General features: G+C 36.3%; 1 protein-coding gene across 2 annotated transcripts in view; it reads right to left on the minus strand.

Moving 5' to 3' along the window:
- Nucleotides 1-26,896, minus strand: part of TMTC2 (transmembrane O-mannosyltransferase targeting cadherins 2) — a 409,124-nt gene that overhangs the window by 136,008 nt on the left and 246,220 nt on the right. For both annotated transcript variants that reach the window (XM_061205503.1, XM_061205504.1), the window contains exons 5-7: nucleotides 9,657-9,742; nucleotides 8,957-9,141; nucleotides 7,799-7,877 (exon numbers count right to left, since the gene is read on the minus strand). In XM_061205503.1, coding sequence (XP_061061486.1) covers nucleotides 7,799-7,877; nucleotides 8,957-9,141; nucleotides 9,657-9,742 — 350 coding nt within the window. The remainder of the gene's footprint in view (nucleotides 1-7,798; nucleotides 7,878-8,956; nucleotides 9,142-9,656; nucleotides 9,743-26,896) is intronic.

Genomic DNA, 26,896 nt, shown 5'->3' on the forward strand with positions numbered 1-26,896 from the left:
TCTGGAACAAAGTGAGGTCAACACATACACACACACGCAAATGTGCACACAAGACAAATCCAACAGAAAGAAATTATGCATCTAAAAAACCAACCATACAGAGGCTGAGAGAAAAACAGACTTCTCTGACAGCCAACCTATTAACTGAATTCAGCATAGAGTATACACCCTTCGAGTAGAGTTAGGATAAATTTACAAGTGAGAATTTTTGTGTTTCGCTGTCAGGAGGTACATTTGACATCTTCTTTGTCAGTTCTTACCTAAATGATAGTAAGGAATCTAAAGGTCCCTGGTAGCCATTTATGACAAAACTTTTTCATTCCACAAGTTTCTTTCTCAAAAATACAAATTCTAAAATTTGGACAAGTTCTTTACTCCAAAAATTGTTATAATAAATTCACTGTGTCTCCTATTTATTGGTTCTTTCACCGTTCTAACTAGCTCAATGAAATTGGGGAAATCTCTCATAATTGAAGAGCCGTTTTCACAAAACTGAAAATTAAGTCAAAAGATTCCTTTTTTATGAGAGAATGTGAGGAAAAAGCATCTTGTCAATTTGAAACCTATGTAAGTAAAAGACTTGTTAGTTGCAGGCTGATGGAGGAAAAATATATTTTCTAATACTGAGCTAGGATTGCATAAGTAACAGGGATGTGTATAAAAAAAGATCTAGGAATTATCAGAAATAAGAGAATCAAAATGGTAAGATCAAAATAAAGGCAAATGAGGTAATAAATATCAATGATCATTATCATGGAATTCCCCTGGAAGAATGTAATCTCTCCCTAAGATAAAAGCATGTTACCCATAGACATATTTTTTAAAGAACAAGGATATATAAATATATATGCAAATTGTGACACTAGTGTCACATCAAAAAAAAAAAAAAAAGCTTGAGATTTTTGTTTGTTTTGTTTGTTTTGGTTTGTTTGGTCCAGTCAACATAGTAGGCCTACATAGTTATAAACAAAATATTCTCGAGGCTAGAGTAATACAATTATCCATTTTATTTATAGGCATTTACTTATTAAGGAAAGATACTAAAGAGCACTAGACCAACTGTGAAATCCCTTAGAAAGTTCTATGAGAGCAGAAACCATATGGACTACTTCCATTTCATTCTACCACCACTATACGACCCCCCAACTCAGGACCTGTGACTTAAAGATTTTTTTTTTTTTGCACACAGAGGTTATTCTAAACATAGTGATTGCAGACTGCAACAACAAGGCTGTAACTCTAGACTCTTACTCCATGAATACATTGTGGCTTTTTGTTCTCAAGATATATTACCAAGATGAAATGGCCTAAATTGCTTATATATTATAATTAAACCAAACAATCACTTTGCATTGAGAAAGCCAAGTAATTTTATATTAAATAGTAAATAGGCCTAAAATGACCTTTGGGATTGGAAGGGCTCAAACTGATAAAATTGAAAGTTACAGCCTATCTTAGTTTCCCATAATCTCTTAGGATTATTCAAAAGCAATGCTTAAGTAGACAAAGTAAGGGAAATAAACAATTATAGAGAAAGAAGAGAAAAAATGAGGGTGGTTAAAAATTATCCTACATTAAAAGAATTTTAATATCCTGCATTTCATGCATTCTGTAATGAAACCACAATTTTGTAGGTGTTTCATTCTTTTAAGATGAAAAGGTTTTAAATATATATTTGGACAAGGAATGCTATCTATATCCATATATCTATATACCTATATCTACATATAGATATATATGCTTGTTTTTAAATGGGTAAAGATAAGCTATATTGACATAGTGAAGAATGTGCCAGTTTTGGCAATACAGAAAGACTGAATAGAAAAAGCATTTAAATTTAAATCAGTAAACTACACTTCTGGTTCTAACACAAACTGTGTAATCCTAAACAGATCAACCTAACTCTTTGTAGGTCCTTTTCTTCTCTTGAGTTTCCCACTTAGAGAAGTTCCTTTAGCATTTGTTGTAGAGCTGGTTTGGTGGTGCTGAATTCTCTTCGCTTTTGCTTGTCTGTAAAGCTTTTGATTCCTCCATTGAATCTGAATGAGATCCTTGCTAGGTAGAGTAATCTTGGTTGAAGTTTCTTCCCTTTCATCACTTTGAGTATATCATGCCACTCCCTTCTGGCTTGCAGAGTTTCTGCTGAGAAATCAGCTGTTAACCTTATGGGAGTTCCCTTGTATGTTATTTGTTGTTTTTCCCTTGTGCTTTCAATAATTTTTCTTTGTCTTTAATTTTTGCCAATTTGATTACTATGTGTCTCCGTGTGTTTCTCCTTGGGTTTATCCTGCCTGGGACTCCCTGCACTTCCTGGACTTGGGTGGCTACTTCCTTTCCCATGTTAGGGAAGTTTTCGACTATAATCTCTTCAAATATTTTCTCGGGTCCTTTCTCTCTCTCTTCTGCTTCTGGGACCCCTATGATGTGAATGTTGTTGCGTTTAACGTTGTCCCAGAGGTCTCTTACGCTGTCTTCATTTCTTTTCATTCTTTTTTCTTTAGTCTGTTCCGCAGCAGTAAATTCCATCATTCTGTCTTCCAGGTCACATACCTGTTCTTCTGCCTCAGTTATTCTGCTATTGATTCCTTCTAGTGTAGTTTTCATTTCAGTTATTGTATTGTTCATCTCTGTTTGTTTGTTCTTTAATTCTTCTAGATCTTTGTTAAACATTTCTTGCATCTTCTCGATCTTTGCCTCCATTGTTTTTCCGAGGTCCTGGATCATCTTCACTATCATTATTCTGAATTCTTTTTCTGGAAGGTTGCCTATCTCCACTTCATTTAGTTGTTTTTCTGGGGTTTTTTCTTGTTCCTTCATCTGGTACATAGCCCTCTGCCTTTTCATCTTGTCTATCTTTCTGTGAATGTGGTTTTTGTTCCACAGTCTGCAGGATTGTAGTTCTTCTTGCTTCTGCTGTCTGCCCTCTGGTGGATAAGGCTATCTAAGAGGCTTGTGCAAGTTTCCTGATGGGAGGGACTGGTGGTGGGTAGAGCTGACTGTTGCTCTGGTGGGCAGAGCTCAGTAAAACTTTAATCCGCTTGTCTGCTGATGGGTGGGGCTGGGTTCCCTCCCTGTTGGTTGTTTGGCCTGAGGTGACCCAACACTGGAGCCTACCTGGGCTCTTTGGTGGGGCTAACGGCGGACTCTGGGAGGGCTCATGCCAAGGAGTACTTCCCAGAACTTCTGCTGCCAGTGTCCTTGTCCCCGTGGTGAGCCACAGCCACCCCCTGCCTCCGCAAGAGACCCTCCAACACTAGCAGGTAGGTCTGGTTCAGTCACCCCGGGGTCACTGCTCCTTCCCCTGGGTCCCGATGTGCACACTGCTTTGTGTGTGCCCTCCAAGAGTGGAGTCTCTGTTTCCCCCAGTCCTGTCAAAGTCCTGCAATCAAATCCCACTAGCCTTCAAAGTCTGATTCTCTAGGAATTCCTCCTCCCGTTGCCGGACCCCCAGGTTGGGAAGCCTGATGTGGGGCTCAGAACCTTCACTCCAGTGGGTGGACTTCTGTGGTATAAGTGTTCTCCAGTCTGTGAGTCACCCACCCAGCAGTTATGGGATTTGATTTTGCTGTGATTGCGCCCCTCCTACCATCTCATTGTGGCTTCTCCTTTGTCTTTGGATGTAGGGTATCTTCTTAGGTGAGTTCCAGCGTCTTCCTGTCGATGACTGTCCACCAGCTAGTTGTGATTCTGGTGTTCCCACAAGAGGGAGTGAGAGCACGTCCTTCTACTCCGCCATCTTGGTTCAGGCTCAGATCAACCTAACTATTCGAGTGTTAATTTCTAGCTTGTAAAATAAAAGATTATGTTAGGAGGATTTTAAAGGTATGAATCTTCCATCTCTAACATTCTATGATTCTAAAAATCACTTACAATTTGAGAAGAAAAGAGGAGAAATTGAGATTCAATAAAGGCCTACAATAGGTGTCAGAATAAAGAATAATTTTGACTAAGTCTAGGGGAAAAATATGTCATGACAGGAAAAGGAGAAGAAACTCTAACCTAAATATGATGATTTCAATTTAAAGGGAATACTCTATTAATGGAATTATTAATTGGGCATTAACTAAGTATGCTGTTTCACTTTTGGTTAATGCAGTTAATGATAAAAGATGGATTTTGACTGTGGTTGTTGAGAAATAAGGGGAAATGGACTTCGAGAGAAAATGCAGCAATTCTAGACAGGACAGAACTAAACAGAAGCCCCATTGGTGACTCCAAGGCCATCAGTACATCAAAACTGTATCTATAGAGAAATCAGATTTACAATGGTAAATACAAAAAGAACTGCCAGAGAGAATACAATCAGTGACTTCTGGAGTTTAAAGCCCACAGAAAGGATAATGATTACAACGGAAGGTAATGTTATGAAACACTTACTAGGTTGGGCATTTGGTCCAATATGCTTTACCTTCATTATCTCAATCAGTCCTCAAACTGACACTACCATTACGAGCACCTTATGGATGGAGAAACTGAGGCTTCAGTTAAGTAATTTGCCCAACGTCACTCAGCTGTTAAGTGTCAGAGCCATAATTTGAACCTGGGCTATCTGACTTCACACTATACTGAATCTCCACTGAATCCAACCCATTCTCTCAGGAGGAAACTGAGGTCCACAACTGGCTAGGAGCAATTTTAACAGTTATTGTGTGATTTGGCCTCTTAACATTTCATGTATTTTCATACCTTACTAATTGTAACTGCCACCTAGGTGAAACTTTAATTTTTGTTTATAAAAATGATATATAGTGTCTTTTAAAATATGATTTGTACATGCTCGTAAATTCACTTAATTTTTGGTGGGACGATACTCCTCAATTATTGTTACTCAATCACCTTGATCCTATGAAATCAAAGAGAATAATGAGAATGTATTTTTAAATAGATTTTTAAATTTACTTATAAATTGTCACAATAAAAACTAAGTCTTATGATAAAATATAGAAAAATTTAAGTTGGGAAGCAAGTAGTAATCGATAATCAAACTTGTTATTTTCTGTTAATACACAAATGCGAAAAATAGGCTCATTCGATGTTCAGGATAAGTCAACTACTGGCATGCAGCATAGAGTGATATGTGTTTCATAAAATGTTCAAGGGAAGGGAAAATGCAAAGGGCTGGAGTGTTGGGTTTTTTTGTTGTTTTTTTGTTTTTTTAAGCAGCTGCAATGAATTGAGTTATTAAAGTAATAATAACATTCAAATATAATTGTATTTTTTCATACATATTCCTTTATGTCTCCTAACCTCCAAATAAAAGAAAATAAATAATGTTTGCATATATACATGCAAGTGCTTGGGGGTAGTGGTCTTGAAGGGGTAAATGAATGAGCTGTGAGAAAAATGAATACTTGCAGGCTAAATCTAGCCAGACGTTATAATCCATCACTGATCCTTAAAGGGCACCAATAATATGCAAATGTGAGAATTAGAAAACACATTCAAGGCTGTTGATAAACTTGATAGGATAATCAGCACATGCTGACAGACTAATGAAAATGATGAACTGATAGGGCAGCTTATCTCCTGGGCCATTTTTTTTTTCTTGTCAAATGGAGGCTAATCAAAATGTATTAGGAGTTAAAGCCAACACTCAGAGGATTTCACCCATTTGATTAGGAGGTGAACTCATTCTCAGAGAAAATTATAGTTTCGTGAACAACTGAAACTACAAAACCTAGTCAGCTGACAGACCGTCACATAAAATTAAACAGAAGGCAGCCACTATAATTATGGCAGAAATCTGGAATGATAAATTATATTGGGATTCTCCCCTTGCAAATTGTTAGAGGGCTTTGCAGAGTCTGGGCAAAGCGGCTCCCTCCTTCTGTAATGGAAAATAAGACAAAGGACTAAGCAATCACCCCAGGGATACACTTATCTTTTGCTGCCTGTGTGTGCTCAGCATCTGTGTAACCACATGAGACACAGATCTCAAGGTACCAGCTGAATTTTCAATCAAATGTATTTACTTAAAATAATTGAATGAATTTTCTCAAATCATTAACTATAGTGAATACCACACTTCCTATTAACAATAAAGATGCCATATGCAGTCTGTTGCCATGGATCTGAGACCTTTCCTAATTTAAAGAAAGATATCTTCTCTGATAATTGAGGAAAATTGGGAAAAAGCCCTTCCCAAGCATTAGCGTTAAAAATAAAATTATAAACTAAAACCACTGTGCCTCCTCAGACAAAATTAGAGAACACAGTTCTTTCAATATTCATTTTGACATGAATAACCATCCAGCACTAACACAGAAAGTTAATTCAACTGATAAATCTACATACTCTAGGTACACACTTTATGGACACGTACATTTCACCTGAGTGGATAGATTGATGGTAAAATGTTAGATAGTAAAAGGCGCGGTTTTAATTCATAAGAGGATAAAGACAAAAGTACATTTAAGGAAGTTAGATTTTACCTTTCAGTAATTATACCAAAGAGAAAAAGAAACAGCAACTAAAACTACTCCAGTGTTCTCTTTAACACGAGCATTAAATCACCCTACTGCTGTCCAGGCCAACTGTCAGGATTCCCAGAGACAGGGAATGAATATATAAACCTCTCCCAAATCTTTTTTTTTTTTCCTATTTACTGACCTGTGCCTTGTTCTAGCTCTAAACTATTTCTGAATTTTCTGTTATTTAAAAAAAAGTAGAAGTGCGTGTCCTTGCCAGGCATATATTTTCTAGTTTGGGAGGGCTTGGGATTTTATATGTGTACTCAAAGCCATACAGCTACTATCAAATGTCTCAAATCACAGAATATAAAAGCATAAAATAATCCTAGAGATCATGTAGTCACATTTAGTTTATATGCATGAGGAAGGCCTAGAAATACTAAGCAAGTTAACCAAGTTTAATGAAAAAGGAAAATCTGAGTTTGCGATTTGTTGTTCGGAGAAAAAGAAATATTTGATTTGAGGACAAAAGTAACCCCTTATCTGGAAATAGCAAAGTTAACCAATCAGCAGAACATCTTAAACTTTAGGGATTCTCTTCAAGAATCACATACCAAATAGGCAATTTTCAGGTGTGTCCACCATCAAATAGCTGTGGTAACAATTTCCTATAAGGCTGCCACGAATCAATTGCAGGTAATAGGCAGATTATTTTTTTAGGAATTCTAGTTCTTGACCTCTTGTACCTAGAAAAATCAATGCCCTAGCTTACATACTTTCTGATTAATAAGAAAATTAAGCTAATTATTCAATGTAGAAAAAGGAATAATTGTAGTAGGATATTTACACTCTTCACAGTATTGTTTTTACTCTAAAATAATACCCTGAAAAAAACCTCTTGAGATCCAAGCCTTTATCAGTGAAAACCATACAAGTTGGCTCAGTTGCTCACATTTTTTTATAAGCATCAAAACCATGAATCTCTACATCATAGCATGTTTATTTTTGAGGAGGACATTATGATTAAGAAAATAACATGATCAAAAATTATCACAAATTTGATAAATTCATTAAAATCTACATGTACTTTATTCATCATTTTCAATCTCTAGGGTCTAGCTAACACTCAATACCCACTTCAGTTTTTGAGCCCTTTTTGAACAACTCTGGGATCCAGCCAATTGTTGAAAATCACTATGTTAACACATTTATTTCTCTTAGAATAAGTATGCTTTGTAAAAATTTGAATGTGACACTCAATTGTGAACAGGGTTTTTTTAGTGAGGCTTAACAATATGTTTTATTAGAATTCCATTTAACAGAATTACAGGTTTCAATTTTTCCACAGGTCCCTGAAATATCAATTAAAATATTACTATTTTACTTACCCATCATGTTGTACAAGCTCTGTGGGGCAAACTGCCTTGGCATTTTCTGAATTGCTTCCTTGTATACACTAAGTGCATCCTAATTTAAGAAACAGAAAAAGAGCTAAAGTACAGGGCTATTCACTGAAAATAAAATAACAACATCCTTCCAAAATTAAAATCTTCCATTGCTCTTTCTAAATGGTATTTAGAGGAAAATAATTAAGCCGTCCTTTGATATCATACTGCCTCCATTTCATGAATAAAAATATTCAACCCAGTCCGTGAAGAAGGTCATATAAAAATTAGTTTAACAAGCAGTCAAATGTTACCATTGTTCTCTCAGTATAAATTTTTCAGTTCCCATAGATTATACAATAAAATAACCAGAAGTCACCCACAGTCATCTAAAATCTGTAGGTACTTCAAGTCAGGTGATCAAGTAGGATCTAAATAAAATATCAACTAATGAATCTTCTAGCTACTCAGACCTACTGAGATCATTAAATGCAATTATTTTTAAAATTCTATTTTCACCCTCACGTTGCAGTCTTAATACATTGTGTAAGAGTGTGTGTGGGTGTCATTTGAGAGAGGGAGGAGCCATACTGAATGGGAGAGAAGAAACCCATGCAGGCAGCCTTCGTGTGAGAGACAGGGAACACAGGACTGGGCCAACCTCCCAACTTCCCATACAAGACCCTGTCTCCATCACCTTTTCCCTCTCCCCAATTCAAAAACACAATAAAATTAGTTTTCATTGGGTTATTGTTTTAAAAAGAATGAAAAGAAACGAGTAGGATTTATATCAAATCATTTACTCAATACGCAGAGTACAAAAATGTATTTTTTAACATCAAAAAATGGATATAGATAAAAATAATGTGTCTTGAATTTTAAAATCAAAGAGATGGTAAGCAAATAAGCTTGAGCTGCAATGCATGTTATTTCCTTTTCCTGAGGAGTCATAATTATGCTGAGAAATTCACAGTGAAGAAATCCATTAAGTTTTGCTTAAGCAGAGTTTTTTTCCTAAAGAATTTCACCATAAAACTCTTTTAATAAAAACACTTATTAGCTTCTTAAATGATCAGTGTCCCTACAATGAGATCGTAGGTAGAAAACACTGAGACTAGATCAGAACAAGGGGGAGGAATAAGGCAGAGGTTTTGGCCTGACCTCATAGTGTCCCTGCTCATGATAGAGTTTCCCCAGGTTGTACAGACAGCTGGTGACCGAGCTCTTATGGGCATGAGGGTCCTTTAGGTTTTCGTCAGGGATCTCAGAACACTTCAGGAACGTGCGTCGAGCTTCTTCTGTCTTTCCTTGGTTCATTAGAATAATCCCGGTGTTTAAATATGCAGCTGAGGGGAGACAAGTGGAAATACGAATGTGAGAAGATGATGTACACTATGGAAACAATAAAGTTATCTTTACTTCAGTTTTGTTTCTATGTATTATTTATGATTTTAAAAGAAAACCAAGAAATAAATACCCAGGGAACAAATATACAAAAGAACAACAGTGTAGTAAGAAGTACAGGTATCACTGAAAAAAATATATATAATAGTCTCTGCCTTCAAGGAGTCAGAATATTTTGAGCTTGATATCTAGATGAATAAAAGTTATATTTATCTTAATATATTAACATGATAAACAGGCACCAAAATATTAAAATTGAGAGAGATGTAATTGTTAAAGTCTCATAATTTGATTGGCAAGTATTCAGAAATAGAGTTACCATGTTTTTTTAATCTGTGAGGCTGTAAGTCACCATTTTCATGAAGGAAGGGAGGGAGGGAGGGAGCGAGGGAGGGAGGGAGGGAGGGAGGGAGGGAGGGAGGGAGAGATACTTTAAAAGGACTTGAATATTACTTACAAGCCAGCGTAGGCCTGCTCCCGATCGCCAATTTATAATAATGTCGTGCTTCTGCAAACCTGCTGTTCTCTTGTAGAAGTAACCCTCTGCACGAGCAAAATAGAAATTTGGAGACAAGACTGTATTACTATACATAAAATCAAATTTTTATTTTATATTTCAAAAATAAAAATGGTTAATGGGGCCACAAAAAGGACGAGGTACTATAAAAATAAATTCTAAATAGAAGGAAATGATTACTCAGGAGAGAAAATACTAGAGAGGGATCAACTGCATTTACGTTGCATTAGAAAGTATTAAGAAGTATTTTCAAAAAGCTCTTTACCCCCACTGAAATTTCCCCTTTCCAGCAATCTTTTATCTCCCACTAGAATTACAAACCACCTGGATTTCTCCTTGGAGCATGCACAGTTTTTCATCACTTCAGAAAGGAAACCTGTATAAGGCCCTGATATACATATGTACATTTAAACCTGAGACGCCTCTCCCACTGGCCATATTGCTTGGGAAATATTGGCCCATGACTGCTTGAAAGGCAAAAGGTAATCTGGATCAATAGTATAGGGTCAGAATCTTATCAGATTCCATCAAAGACTGAAGACCAACCACATTGTTATTTCCTTATTATTTGGATTTGGTCAAATATGCTTAAATTTCAGAACACTGGGCAAATTTCAGTTCACTGTTGTGAGACATGCATTTGTCTACAGACCCTCAGACTCTGGGCCTCCCTAGGAGGCTCCTTTGGCAGTGCGTGGCCACATGGATTATCCCAGCATTTCCAGGCCCTGCCCTCATGACAAGTGAGAATCAATTATAATCATGTCTGGGAAAATACAGTACCAAGGAACTGGACTAAGTTCTGAAAGTTCTCACAGAGGGCTTTCTGGCCTATCCCTATTCTCTTATAATCAGCAAGTGTCTTACAGACATTTGGCACCTCTCTTGGACCTGAGTCCTACTGTCATCAACCTCAAATTGCAGATTCCATTTGCCAGTTCCTGAGGCCTCCAAAAGGCGGTAAAAATGGAGGTTTGCAAAATGAGAAGGCCACTGACAAAAACTTATCATTTTGTAGAGTATTCTAAAATACTCAGCTTTTTACTTAATGGGCATGATTGAAAAATAATGAAGTAAATCATTTTGAAATTAAAGTTTGCTCACTTGTATCATTAGCAGATATTAACCTCGTTATTTCTATTATTTGTTAAAAGAGCCATTTGAATAAATGAAACTGTTCCAAGCCACATTAACAGTTACATATACACAGAAATGTACATATCTGTAGAAAATTTAGAGCAACAATTTGATAATGAAATTGATATGCTTTGCTGTTAAGTGTACTTTTCAGTTGCTAGGAACAAGGAAAAACAAAGCTTCGTGCGGTATTCAAGAGTCTGTGAAAAAGTTCAGTTGTCTTTAAAAGCAAGTAAAACTGATAAAGAGAAAGAACACTCACATACTTTCCAAAAAGGAATAATATTCTTTATAAAAACAATTTTGACAAAATGCTTTCCAGTTAACTAAGCTCATACACATTATCTCATTTCAGAAACATATCTACAACCTTAATTGTCTTTGTCACTTTCCTTTGAGGTTCAGATAAAGAGGTGTTTCTTCTTTGATACAAGGCCAATGTCATCAGAGGAGAAATCCATCTTAATCCGAGTCTTTCTACTTTCCTTAGGAACTAAAGTCCTTCCATGAGCCCCTTTTTATCCAATATCTTCAATCTTTTTCCCCATTGCAATTTCCTTTCCCTTAAGACTACAAAAATGTTTGTGTGCCTCTTAGCATAGAGCGGAAGATAAAACCCTACCACCTTATCATTCCTGCATCCACCTCTTAACTACCTCTTACTGTCGTTCTTCCCCTCAAAGTCAGATTTCCTTTAAGGACAGTCTGTGGTGCACATGTCCAATGACTCAAATCCCATTTACCCCTAAATCCAGATTAGGCTCTTTCCCAGAATTCTGCTGAGATGTCATAATCGAATTTCCACTAATTATCAAACTCCCAAAATAGTTTGCTTATATGAATCACCTACTCAACTGTAGCATCTGTGATTATTAAACCCATTTGCCTTCCTGAAACTCTTGTGTTTCCTCGGCTTCTGGAAAACCAGTCTTCCTTATTCTCTATCCCTGAGACTATCCTTCCAAGAATGAAGAAAAGTGTATCTTTATTCATATATTCCTTTAAAAGAAGTTGGTATTTCCCAGGTCTTTGTCTTTTTCTCCTTTTCTTGGTAAGTACTGTCTCTGCATGACAACATGCATACATGCAGCTCATATGCTGACTGTTCTCAATTCTAAAATAGCGATCCCTCTCCTGACATCCAGATCTGTTGAAAATTCAACAGCTTACTCAACCACATCAATCTAGGTGCTTATTAGCTGGAATTTCAAAACCAACACATCCAAAAATTGAAAGCAATATTTCCCACTCAAAAATAAAGAGATAAATGAAAGAGATAAAAGAAGAAAAAAATCTTTCCTCAACAATTAGAACCATCCTTTACATCAGTTGCTAAAATCAGAAACCTGCTTATCACTCGTGACTTTTCACTTACCCTCAAAATCCCAGGTTTAGAAAGTCTCCAAAGCCTACCAATTCTTATTTTATTTTCTAAGGCTCTTTACTCTGGCCCCTCAAGGTTCACTTTTACAGATCTGGCAGAGCCCTTTTTACCTTTCCTGTCACCTAAATAACTGCAATTGCCCACTAATTAGTCTGCACATAATCACATTTCTAAAGGACAAATATGCTGTTAGGCTAGACAAAAAGAACATGAGGAGATGAATGCATATCTTTGAAACTGTACCTAAAGCCCATAAACCTTGAAAATGATGTATTCAGCCTCATGGGCTCCCCAATACTGATGTATTACAGTCCTGTCATTTTCCACCTCATAAAATACAGCATGATAACCACACCTAGACAATCCTGTCCAGCCTGCCTCATTCTTCGGAAGAAACTAGTCACACAGAGGGATGGAGCAGCCAAGTCTCCAGGATTATATATAAAGTGGCTCTTTGAATTAGAGAGCATCATCCTCTGTATCATCTGAATAAAGTTAGCAATGGAGTGAGTCCAAGTTAGACGGCTATTGTGACCAATTTCTCATGGCTAAGGATTTAACTGAGCATCAACTATGCTCTAGTATGCACACTACAAATGTGAACAAGACAGATGCACTCTCCTGTGGATGCACGATCTATTGAGGGAGACAAATAAGAAAATAAATGGTGTGGAAAATTACGATGATAGGGCACAGAGGAGCAACACCACTCTAGCTCAGGAATGGACAGAGGAAGGTTCACGGAGTCCAAGTGCCACTGGGCAGAGGCTTGAAAGTAAGCAGCAGTTAGCCAGCAGTAAAGAGTGTCATCATCAGCCCCGCATTACACAGGAAGAAAGCGAGGTCCATGGAGAATTTACCAACTAACCCTAGGTTTTATGGTTAATAAGAGGCAAAGCCAGGACTGCAACACAGTTTCTCCGACACTAAATCCCATGCTCTTTCTAAAAGAAAAAAAGAAGAGGAGAGAGAAGATAATTCAGGTCTAGATGCATATGTACTAGGTTATGTTTCCTTTTGCTCTAAAATTTTTCAGATTTTGGATAATATGAATTTGAATTAATGCTCTGAAAAGGAATCCAAATGCCATTTTGACAGTTCAGGATGAATTTGGGTCAATTCTAGCACTATTAACAACAAAATTTCTATGACTGCTGGTTTCCACATTTATAGAACCCATTCTTTATTTTACTGAAGAATGGATAGAAGGATAGAAACCTTCACATTGTAATAGTTGTGTTTGTAATAATAAGAACAACAACAACAGCTAAACCTATTTGGCACTTACAGTGTTACATATATTAACTTAATTTACATATATTAACTTATTACTCATCAATAATCTTATGAGGTAGGTTATTATTACAAGTCTCATTTTACAGATGATGAATCTGGGGCAAGAAAAAGTTCTGTAACATACCAGAGCACACACAACTAGCAAGAAGTGTGCCACAGTTCAAGCCCAGCAATCCGATTGTAAAGGAGGATCTGTATTTTAATAGAGCATTCATACCAAAGGCTTTTCCACAGCTGTTTAAAATTGATGACACAGTTTGTTTACATGCTGATCATGTCAATAAAATCTTCTGGTTTCTATGTATATTAAAAACAACAACACATTTTAATATACCATCAAGCTAGAATCTAATAAGAAATAGTTTTATTCATATTATGTGAAGTTGCTTTACAATTAAGGAAACTGGCCCATGCTATACATTAATGTGAATTCAAAGTGTCTTTTGGGGGAGAAATTGAAAAAATGTTATTGATCTCTAAATAATAAATGGTTGGGTCACTTTTATGTATCTGTGTGTAGGTGGATATATTATAGTGTATTTTAATGGATTCAAATCTTTTACTTCTCATATTTCTCCCCCAGTGATTTATCTTTCAGAACCACAGTCACTGAAATTAAGCAGCCATTGAAGAATACAAATTGGAGAAACAGAAAGAATAAATACTTGTTATAGTCAAAGGAAGAAAACACATCTGGATACAAAAAGTACTATTCACTGTAACACTTAAATTCCAGAAGACCACTTTACTTCAAGAAAAAAACAACAAAATGCCCTCCCTTAAATCCTTTCAGCTTTTTTTTTCTTTAACCTGATTTTGACCATTTTCTAGGAATTACCATTAAGTGTGTAGAATTTCTTTTTCTTGTAAAAGTTTTGCCCATCTTTACCCCAGTCTCCTCTAACAACCCTTTCTCTAAAATACCATTTAAAAAAAAAAAATCACAATACTCCAGATACTTGATAAATGAAAACTAGTCAAACCCATGGTAACAGTGGATTGGACAGAGTTAAATGCAAACATTAAGTGTAAATAGGCATACAAATCCCTAGCTGATTCTAAATATTGACAGAGACAGAAGGCGAGCATTTTTTAGTACAATGTTTCTCAACCAGGGGTGACTTTGTCTCCCAGGGGACACTGGGCAATGTTTGGAGACGTTTATGGTTGTCACAACTGGGTGGATGCTATTGGCATCTAGTGGGTAGAGGCCAGGTATGCCATTAAATATGTAAACATGTTAGAAGACACAAGACAGCCCCCCAAAGCAAAGATTTATCTGGCCCCCAATGTCAATAGTGCTGAGGTTAAGAAACCACATTTAGCATTTCATACATACTAACTGCAACACATTTGTTCAGAACATAAGGTCCTCATGTCCTTGCCAACCACATACATGAACTATGTAAAGAATATAGAATGTAAAAAAGCAAACTACAGGGAATAAATTATTTTTTTCAATAAAAATCGAATCTATCCTCTTTTCTACTGACTTTTCATTTAAAAAGGCAAAAAAATAAATTTTCTAAATTATTTTAAAAAGCATGCCCTTCCCCACTGTTGTCAGTACATCCAAACAAAATGTCAGTGACTCTCTGTAGAAGGTTGCCCTCAATACAGAACTGTCAAAACATACAAATCTTCAAGTAAAGCTACCTTTTGCCTCAGGTTCAAACAAAGGTCTTTAAAAATCGTTGAAATCTGACATGTTTGAAAATTGGTATTAATAAAGCACATCAGCAGAAGTATACTTTTCAAGAATATGTATTGCAGTAAACAGAAGAAAAGTATAGTTTTCAAGAATATGAATTGCAGTAAACTAAGTGGACATTTACTCAGAACATGGGTGAGACAGGATGTGTTTTACAGAGCCATGAGCTGTTAAGACTAGGGAAATTCTAAAGGAGAGTAGCTTTCTTTCTTTTTTCAATTTCATTAAAGCATAATTTGTGGCACTCCTACACCATATTAAACATTGAGAATAAGATTACCAAACAATAGGTAAATATTTTTTTAATGAACTATCTCATGGTGAAGACAGACGATCAAACACTCACAGTACAGTGTAAATGAAGCATAAAGTGTTCTGGGAACCCACAAAAGGGATACTTTTCCACAATGACAGGTCAGGTGAGGTTTGTAGAGAAGGCAAGCGTGCAGGGAACGGAGTTCCAGACAGATCAGGCCGCCATGCTTATGAAAACTCAAAGTTACAGAGGATAGCATTTTAATCTACCAGTAGCAGTAACGACAAGCTTCATGGAAATTAAATGACGATCTATGTTAGAAGCCTTCTGGAAACTGAAAAGCTAAAACAACTTAAAATTAAGATTATATTATTGAGAATATTTCAGTAATAAGTTGTTTCGTTATTCCCTGGGGAAAAATTCTTAGTCATCAAAATAAATCAGATAGCTTAATGTTTACAGGCAGTGGTTCACAAAATAATTGATAATCCCTAAGGTCCAAATACTAACAAAAACATCATGTTCATGTTAAATTGAGACTTTTTTTCTGAATTTTATTTTGTTTGATTATCCTTTAACACATGTAGGTACTCTGAAACTAAGATTTCTTTCCTCAGAGATAAGACATTATATGTTTTAGATGTTCAATGTTTTCCTAAGGTATTTATGCCTCTGAAATTTCCCAACTGAAATTAATTGGCATTGGCTTGGCATCATATTCAAACTTTGCATTAATTCAAATTTAATAATTGATTTTGCTACTTTAGCTAATGACTCTAATAACGAGATTTTATGTAATTTAATTGTGAAATGGCATTACAGTTGCATTTCTTCTGTTTTTCCAAGATTAATGCCTAGTTTTAGTCTATGTTCTTAATAGGATATTTGCAAACATAAATCATTAATCTCTATTATCGGACAGAAGTGATAATTAATAGCATGTCAAACTCATAACACACAAATGCCCCCAAATCTTGCTTGATAAAATAGGTATCAGGCAAAAATCTCAAGTGACTATCCCAGCAGTAAATGGAATGAAACTCAAAGTCCTTTTTAAAAACAGAAGCTGTAAGTAAAATGAATAAATGACTACTACTTGAATCAACTGCAGTAATGCCAAGGTTTAGGGTGACACAAGAGCTTAGAAATTAAGTATCTAATATGCACAAGCCACTGAATACATACAAAGAACCAGAATCAATCAGTACAGGAGTCTCGGTCATGTGACTAAATTCTATCCAATGAAATGAAAGCACAGTAGCCGGAGCACCTCTAGGAAAAGTCCTCAAAGAGGAGAGAGCATGTTCTCCCTTACCCTTCCTCTGTTCTGCTGACTATAGGTGGAGGCCCAGTTCTGAGGATGGTAGAGAAAAGCCCTGTTCTGAAGATGGTAGAGAGCAAATTGAAAGGAGCCCAGGAAACTGAGCCCTTTATAAAAATTTCCCATGACCCTGGGACTGCACACCTCTGACTTCTCTGTACAGAGAATACAATTTTAACTAGTTTAAGCTAATGTTATTTGGGATTTCTTATCACTTACTTTCTTATCTCTTCTCTACTGATAAAAAAGCACATGTAAATGACCCAATTTTGTTCCTTTTTATGGCTGAGTAATATTCCATTGGGTCATTTGTAGAGATGTGCATGGATCTAGAGACTGTCATACAGAGTGAAGTAGGTCAGAAAGAGAAAAACAAATATCGTATATTAATGCATATATGTGGAACCTAGAAAAACGGTACAGATGAACCGGTTTTCAGGGCAGAAATAGAGACACAGATGTAGAGAACAAACGTATGGATACCAAGGGGGGGAAAGTGGTGGGGGGTGGTGGTGTGATGAATTGGGAGATTGGGATCGTCATGTATACACTGATGTGTATAAAATGGATAACTATTAAGAAGCTGCCATATAAAAAAATAAATTAAATAAAATTTAAAAATTAAAAAATATATATATAAAAGCACATGCATTGTTTTCTTTAGTTTTTCTTTTGTTTTTTTAAAAACTAAAATATGTAATATCAAGTATGGCTCTTATAGAGAATTTTAAGGAAAACTTCTATTAATTATATTTGAATGAATACAAATTATGCGTTGTCTACTTTTGAGTGATAACCAGATGAGGCAATTTGCCAAGTATGAAATTTGCAATTAAAATATTCAATTAAACTTACATAATTTTAGAGTGTAATAGGGGCATGAAATTGGAACTCTTAAATTAAATGTCTAGACATCAGAGTGGTCAGAATTATCACTCTTTGCCCAAAAGAGTGATGACATTAGTAGCATTTTTTAATATAAAAGCATTATAGTTAATCCTCTCAATCCTCAAATAACTAGAAAGAAGCAGACTCATAGGAATTATCACGTGAAATAGAAATAGGTAGGATTTTCATCTCAGAAAAAAGATATAAGTGATTGAATTTGAGTTCCATGGGAGATTCCAGAGACAAAGTTATATAAATTTTCTGGTCTCACATGGCACATCTATGGCTTTCAGGTCACCCTAGGATAATAGATTTTGTATTTGAGGACCACGCAAAAGAATTCTCTCTACTCATATTTTTTTTCGTCAAATCATAAACTCAACTTTCCTTCTCTCCTTTTCTTTTAATTAAACTAGAAAAGCACTAAGAGAGAAAGGGAATATAAACAGTTAACTTTTTACTTAAAACACACAATTTCAATTTATTAGAATAATAATATGTGTGTTACAAAAAGCATAATTTAATTGGATACTAATTTTAAACTACTGCTAAGTTATTACACATGATAATTATATACTGTATGTACTCTGAGCAAAATAAAAAGATGTCACTTCTTGAAAAGGTTAAATCCCACTGAGCAGAGTAATGAGCAAGTTGTTTCCCTGCTCCGTACTTTTATTGCCTGAAGAAGAATGGAAATGGAGATGGAGAAAAAGACAACAACCACGTGACGTGAACTAGACAGAAGCGCACACATGATTCTATTACATAGCTCCCCAAAGCTGAAACCCGTTTCACTGGGTATCACTTCTAAGTGTCACAGAACTGCCAAGTAATACAGTTTCAGAAAATACAGTTAAGCCTCCTCTCTGGTATCTTTCTTTTGACACAGAACTGTTTATTTGTTCTAAATTGGATTTTGTTTAGACTTTGACAACTGAATAAAGTACAGTAATGACATCCTATTTCATAAAGATGATTATTTTTTATTCTAACCTATCAAATATGGGGCAGGAGGCATCCAATCAAAAAACTGTTTTTATATTTCCAACACTTTACTAAAAACCTCATCAATTCATATTAGGGGGGAAATGAACAAGTTGTAGCTTTTATTAACTTTTTTATTTTAAAATTAGTTTTGGGGGCTTCCCTGGTGGCGCAGTGGTTGAGAATCTGCCTGTCAGTGCAGGGGACACGGGTTCGAGCCCTGGTCTGGGAAGATCCCACATGCCGCGGAGCAACTAGGCCCGTGAGCCACAATTGCTGAGCCTGCGCATCTGGAGCCTGTGCTCCGCAACAAGAGAGGCCGCGATGGTGAGAAGCCCGCGCACCGCAATGAAGAGTGGCCCCCGCTTGCCGCAACTAGAGAAAGCCCTCGCACAGAAACGAAGACCCAACACAGCCAAAAATAAATAAATAAATTAATTAATTTAAAAAAAAATTAGTTTTTGCTTAGGGTCTAAAGAAAGAGAAATGTATCCTCACTATAATACCATGTCTGAAAAATAGATGAAGACTCAGTTAAATGGAGCATTCATTACGAAGATACTTCTTCTGAGTTAGAACCTGAACTACGACATCTAAATAAGCCTTTATCCCACATAAGTCCACTTCTACTCTGTAACAGGTCCTGAACAAAATGCTTCACGATGATTATCTTATGTAATTCTCTCAATAAACCTATAAAGGTATAATCCCCATTTTACAAATAAGGAGCCCCAAAATCAGAATGGCTACTCAGATCCACATAGCTAATTTTTGTTGGATCTGGGATACACAGACTACAATGTATATTAATATATGCATAATTCACTTTATACCTGTCTTCCGAATATATAATTAAGGCTATATTTTCCTCTACATGTCATACAATAATAATAGGTGTGAATATACTTTCCTAGTTAAAACACAGTACTTAATAGGAAGTAAGAAAGAGAATTAACACTCGATGTGTGTTTTCCATATTATTTCTTTTCATAATTAAAATTAGCAATTTAAAATATTATTACTCTTTTTACTTTAGAGATATGAAAACATCAGAGATAGAAATTAAACAACTTGCCCATGATAACACAACTGGAAAGTCTTAAGATGAGACAAATTCAGAGCTGCCAGCCTTCAAGTCACATGTCTTTCCATGTCTTTTCCCACATTGGTCCACTGGGAATATGTACCTGTTCTTAGCTTAAGCATTTATAATTGCCCTCTCTCTCCTGCTCATATACCCAGTGCTTTTCCATTTTCTGTATCAACAAATTTCTCTTCTCTCTTTCTGTATTTATACATGCCCATCCCAATATATAAACATCTTGGATTTGCTTCAAAGGTGGGTAAACTACAGCCTCCAATGCCAAGTCAACTTCACCAAGAAATGCATCATAACCAATATACTTGGTGTGATAGTTAATTTTATGTGTCAATTTCATTGGATCATAGGATACCCAGAACACTAGTTAAACATTATTTCTGAGTATGTCTGTGGGGATGTTTCAGGAAGATTAGCATTGTATTCAGCAGAGGGAGTAAAGCATATTGCCTTTCCCATTGTAGGTGGGCATCATCCAATCTGTTGAGGGTCTGAATAGAACAAAAAAGAGAATAGGAAGATTTCTTTCTCTCTGTCTCAGCTGGGACACCGATCTGCCCTCAGTAATCCTAGTTCTCAGGCTTACAGACTCAGACTGGAATTTACACCAGGCTCTTGGTCTTTGAGTCACACCACCAACATTCCTGGGTCTCCAGCTTGCAGAGGGCAGATCATGAGACTTTTCAACCTTCGTAATTTCATAAATCAATGCCTTACAATAAATCTCTTTACTATATACATATATTATATATATATTATATATATATACACACAATATATACACACACACACACACACACACACACTATCGGTTCTGTTTCTCTGGAGACTCTGATTAATACAACTTAAAAAGGGGTTTCCTTGAGTTATTCTTGTGCTCAAGACCCACTTCTCTTAATGGAAATGTTTACCAGTGAGTGTAAGCAATATCCTCACAAAAGAGAGCTGTGAGCAGTTAGACACGGAAAGAAATTAACAGCTAACAAACTCTTTAGCTTCTATTATTATACAATTATATCAAGTTTCCAGGAACTTTATTTAATCCTTGCTACAACACTAGGTGATATCAGAGCCCAATTTTGCAGATGAAGAATAAGGATTAAGCAATTTGACCAAGCGCAGGACCAATAAATGGGAGATCTGAATCCAACTCTGTTTAATGCCAAAACCCATGCCCTTAATATTTCACAAAGCTGCCTCCATGGTGCAAAGGTGAGAGTTAAATTTTTTAAAAAATGAAACTTTTCCCTTTTCCCCACTCCTTTTCTCCCCACAAAAACAAATATTATTCAGGTAGGTCTATATATATTTTCTGGGACCATAGTCAAATCTCTTTCAAATATTTCCTCATTCTCTAAGAGAATTGTGATTTAAAACAAGCAAAATTAAGAACTAAGGCATACCTAACACAAATTAAAGGCATTGACCACCAGTGATGGAACTTTAAACCTATATACAGACTTGCTTTTATTCTTTGCTATTTACAGGGGCTATCCAAAATCGATGACTAATTATTATGTCATTTTTTGAAGGAGAGACATTTATCAGTTGGATGGTGTACAATCACTGTGGAGGAACCCCAAGCTGGGATACAGGAGTAGGCCAAAGCTTGACCTGCTCAGTAAAAGTCAATGTAATTAGACTCTTGATTTGTTCATTCATTCATTCAAAATATATTTTGAAAGCGCCATTATAGAGATTTTAATGACTGGCAGAAAAGAGAGATAATTTAAAAAGAAGTAACAAAGTTGTGTACAGGGTACCATGATACAGTCTGATGCACTGTGGAAGTCCACAGCAAGGAAACCTAACACAAAACTAGTTGGTTCAGGCACTGGGAAAAAAAAAATAGTAATGAACATTTGTGAATTCCACAGGAATCAACACACTCAAAAAAATATTACCAAAAAAGAAAAAAAAATCAGGGCCTGATTCCATCACAGATATGGTTATAATTTGGGTTAGAGATGTTCCCATGGGCACACAGTGATTTAGTGCAATGAACTCACTTTAAACATAAATGTTCAACAAAGTGGGTGTTTTCTTTGTCCCTTAACAGCAGGGCTCTAACAAAAGTCTGCTGTTGAAGCAATAAATTATGAAAGAGGAAAAGGTATCATGTATCTCACAGACCAGCAGGAATAGGTGTTAGGTCAAACCAGCAGTTTCTAACTTAAGAACAGGCATGAGCAGTTCCAAAAATGAAAGTCTTAGCCTATCTCTTTTGGCCTGGAATAGATTTTACAACCTAGAAACAATTCACTCATGGGCTTATCCTGCAGTACTTGAAGAACTGAAAGAAAACACCATTTATAACAATGTTCCTAAAACTGCCCTTGCAGGTTTAATTTTGGTGCTGAGAAGAGATGTCCCTTCACCCAACTCAAGGGTCAAGAGAGCAAGGATCTATTCGTGTCAGGAGTCATCATTTACAGGTCCTAGCAGTGGGAACCAGAGGCAAATTAGTGGCTGGAGAAAAGGAAAAAGAGCTGGCGGAGCGCCAGAAGATTTGAACGGAATGACGGAAAGTTGGGGATTGAGGTGCGCAATGGAGAGAAAAATGGGTGAATACTTTCAGCACCACTTGCTTTTTATTTTCTTATCTTTTCTGTTGACTCCACCCTCATATTTTATAAAGGTACTGGCCCTTCCCAGAGAAACTTCTCACCTCTGAATGCTTCCCATTACTTTTTTTAGAACAGAGTCTGGAAATTGGCCAGCTTGCTCATCTTTCCTCGATGTCAGTTGTTGCTTTTGATTACAGTTCCACTCTCTTCTTCAACCCTAAGTTTCAGGAGACTGAGTACTCATTTGGCAGCCCAGGTCTGCACCCACCCTGAAATCTGGTCTTTGAGGAGTTAGAGAATTTTCTGAGAATTTTACATGAATTAGGCAAAGATACAGGGGATACACATGCACACGCACACACACACACACAGAGTCATTAAAATGAAAAACCAAAGGCTATTCACAGAATATAAATGGTGTTCAAAATTGGACTACCTTTAGACTTCAGGACAGCTCAGATTAATCCCCTAACCTGAAATTTCTATTCTCTAAGAAAGTGTCTGCCTGTCATTTTCTGAGTCTGATGATGAGATGTGGTTACACTGACCAGGTTGGATCTGGTTGTTCTTCTCTAGATGATTGGCGAGCATTTCCTCACAGTGTTCTCCTTATTATCAGAACTGCAAGATGGGGGGCTTCCCTGGTGGCGCAGTGGTTGAGAATCTGCCTGCTAATGCAGGGGACACGGGTTCGAGCCCTGGTCTGGGAAGATCCCACATGCCACGGAGCAAGTAGGCCCGTGAGCCACATCTACTGAGCCTGCGTGCCTGGAACCTGTGCCCCACAACAAGAGAGGCCGCGACAGTGAAAGGCCCGCGCACCGCGATGAAGAGTGGCCCCCGCTTGCCGCAACTAGAGAAAGCTCTCGCACAGAAACGAAGACCCAACACAGCCAAAAATAAATTAATTAATAAATTAATTAATTAAATTAAGAAGCAGAGAAGTGTCGATTGGGTTAAAAAAAAAAAGAACTGCAAGATGGGATCACTCCTCCCTCTTGCCATTCATCCAACCCCTATCTAGTCATTTCCAACTACAAGGGTGCCTGGGGCAAAGTCAACTTAGGGGCACTGTAATTGCAAGCAATGGAGGAGTAAAGAGAAAGGGCATCCTTCGGTCTCTGATTCTACAGAGGTAAACAGGGACAGAGGAAGAAAGAAAAAGCAGGGAGGCAAGTCTCTGAAATAATCCTTGATGCACTCTTCACACACAAAGAGCTTAAGGAAAATGGATGTACCTAAATCATGGAAAGCACATATAAATATACATACAACATATATTTATCGAGCTTGTTTCTGTGAGGTAAGCACTGTGCTAGGCACTTAGGAGACATATATATATATATAAACCCTGTCTTCAGGGAGCTTACATGTTAGCAATATACAAAATAAACTATACATTGTATTTATTTTAATACCATTATATAGAGCTAAATAGGAAATTATAAAGTTCACTAGAAGGTGATAAATGTAATGTAAAAAAAAGGAATTAAGTAAAGGAGAACAGGAGTGTGAGAGCAGTGGAGGGGCTGCAGTTTAAATAGCACATCTGGGGAGCCCAATGCAACTGTCTGGAGTAAAGAATTGAAAGGAGTGATATGAGATATAATTTAGCCACAGTAATAATTTAGTACATATTTATATGAATAACATATAAGAGAAAAATAAACAGATGACAAGATATTAATTTTTAAAATTCATCATCATCTGAATACCCAGATGGCCTCCAATTTCAATTATACTTTAAGCAACTTCTCCAAAACACAGGCAAAATCAGTTAGGTTTTGTGTAAGAGAAAAAATAAATTAAATGGAAGACAATATTACTGTATTTCCTGGTGTATCTAGGAAATAATTCTTAAGTCATAGTAATTGGAAATCTGCAGAGGACTGATTGGAACTACTCAAATAACAAATTTACATCTGTTCATTTTTTTCAGGAGTAGAGGAAAAAACACACTTTTTTTTTCATAGTGCAAAACCTCCTTCTGAGAAAACTGAAATTAATTTATTTGAAATTCTGCTGCCTATCAGCCTGCACCTCCCAAATGAACATAATTTTAGGAACAACAACAAAAATGCTTCTGGCCATTTGAGCAACTTTCAATCAGTTTTAAAGTTAAACCAAACAAAAGGCATTAAAACAGGATGCAATTATGAATTTTTTTATAAACCTCTTTTATAGGCTTTCTAATACATGTCTTCAAATTTACCTGCAGTGCTTTGGATAAAAATGACTATAAAATTAAAGGCCATTTTAATGAGATTTCAGAAAAATGCTTTTCATCATTTTTCCAACATGGAAAATAGTTTAACTCTCTCTATACAGTTAATTTTGAATGAGTATTTCTACATGGAAAAGCATGACCCATACAATGCCATTTTAAAACTACATTTGTAATAAAAAACCTATAACACAAACAAGCATAGGAATGATTTAATCTCCTTCTTTCTCTTTGCCAGGCTCCAATTTCTAAAAGGATTCTGATTTCCCTCAATTTTACTTTGGGTTGCAATGGGGAGGGCAAAGTTTAACAGTTAGTTCCAGCAAGCAATCCTAGACACCAGTACCACAATGTGTAGTTTCCACTGCTATAAAAGAAATGAGTGTGAAATAATAAGTGGTTTAATTCAATTCTATCCAAAAGTACTTGTTAGTACCAGGAAGGTGTCAAGGACTTCACTATGTGCTAGAAATAAAGACATAAATAAATTACATCCCCAGTCCCTAAGAAGCTCCTAGAGTGAATTTCAATTCTTTGGTCATTGTGTCCATGGATTTCATAGGATAAAATTATTCTCTAGGACATCTTGTAGCTTTGTGATGGCAAAATGTTATTCTCTACTACATTCAGGAGAAGTGAATAATATTTCCAAGTTTCTAGACCCATGATTGATGCCACTATTTTTTTTCCCCCACAGGGACACAAAAACCTCATAGAAATACTTAACTTCTCTATAGTACATGATCTTTGGACATTTTCTCCCTTCTTACTGTCCTATCCGTCAGCTTCAATGGCATCAAAGTACCCTGGGCTTCTTTCCTTCTCCTTGAGCACACTTTATGGTTCCACTTTCTCTACCAAGCTCCTTCAATACTGGTATTTCCCAGGATTCCATCCATGGTCCTTCTTTCCTTTATCCTTATACATATTACATACACATACACACACACACACACACACACACACATATTATTGACAGTCAGTTTCAATTTACACACTTAGATAATTACTCCAAAATCCACATCCTCTACCTCAGAATGCTCTCATGAGTGGTAGAAACACGTTCTAGTTGCCTAGTGGATGCCCAATAGTCACCTGAAACTTATGTAGCCAAAACTGTACAATTCTCCCCCTAAACAACCTTGTTCATTTGTCTTTCAAGTGCGATTCCTCTTGTCTTTCTCTTTATTATTCTTCCTTTTTCTCCAGCCTGAGTTAAGTCCCTGCCTTCTCATAATAATACAAGCATCTCTCTCTTAGAAGAGATATTACTTTATTACTTAACATATTTTTAAATCCAAACTTCAAGCTACTTGAGGGCAGAAACTATACTTTCTTTGTCAGCTTATTCCTACCATCTAATAGAATATCTGTCACTCTGAAGGCACTAATATTTGTTGAATGAATTAATGAATCCTTATTTCCAATACACGAACTTACAAATGTGTTCATATACACAAATGTACTCAGAAAATATAATCAGTATTAATCAAACTTTATAATTGGTCATTACGTCTCATAAATGGGTGAAAATTAGTGATGTTTGACATAGGTGTTATAAGCATTGGGGATTTTAGAGTGGCAAGAAAACAGATTTCACCTTGAAAGCTAAACTGTAATATCAACTCACAATGAATCAGAGAATCAGTGTTCAAAACATGAACTGTGGAAAGAAGATGGCTATGAAGTTAGCAGGTATGAAGCGCTTACTTGTTTAACTATATTAACACAACCACTGAGTACAAAATGTAAAAGTCTGCATGAAAGAGAGGTGGTGTGACTTGGAAGAAAGGTCTGTAAATGGGGATTTACAGAGGCAAATGCCAATAGCACTTATTCCAGCACTTTCCAAGGAAGGAAGAGCTTCAGCCAAGAGGTTTCACAGCATCAGGCTGCCTTAGACTAATGTCATTATAAATTAATCCATCCAATACTCTTTAGCCTGATGTTCTTATAAACTGAATGTTTTTAACACATGGATACATATACTTACCAAACAAACTTATGATTCTCATGCAGATTTGACTGGACTCTGATTCCTTCTAGTACCTGTGACAGTACAGTGGGGGAAATCCCATGAAAACACTACTACCACAGGGGAACTCTGTCACTCTTCTGTGTGTTTTTATTATATAAGTAGGTTGCTCTGGGACTGATCACCCCAGGCAACTAAGCACCCCATGCACCTAAACTGATTGTTTCTTCCCTCAAACTACTTGCAAAAACTCACTAGATATTTGAATGCTGTAAAATGAGCCTTCATGTTACCTACAATTTGTAATTTGAACTAATAATTACATATGATGCTTT

The sequence above is a fragment of the Eubalaena glacialis genome, chromosome 11, assembly GCF_028564815.1.
Source record: "Eubalaena glacialis isolate mEubGla1 chromosome 11, mEubGla1.1.hap2.+ XY, whole genome shotgun sequence".
In the NCBI taxonomy this organism is placed as follows: domain Eukaryota; kingdom Metazoa; phylum Chordata; class Mammalia; order Artiodactyla; family Balaenidae; genus Eubalaena; species Eubalaena glacialis.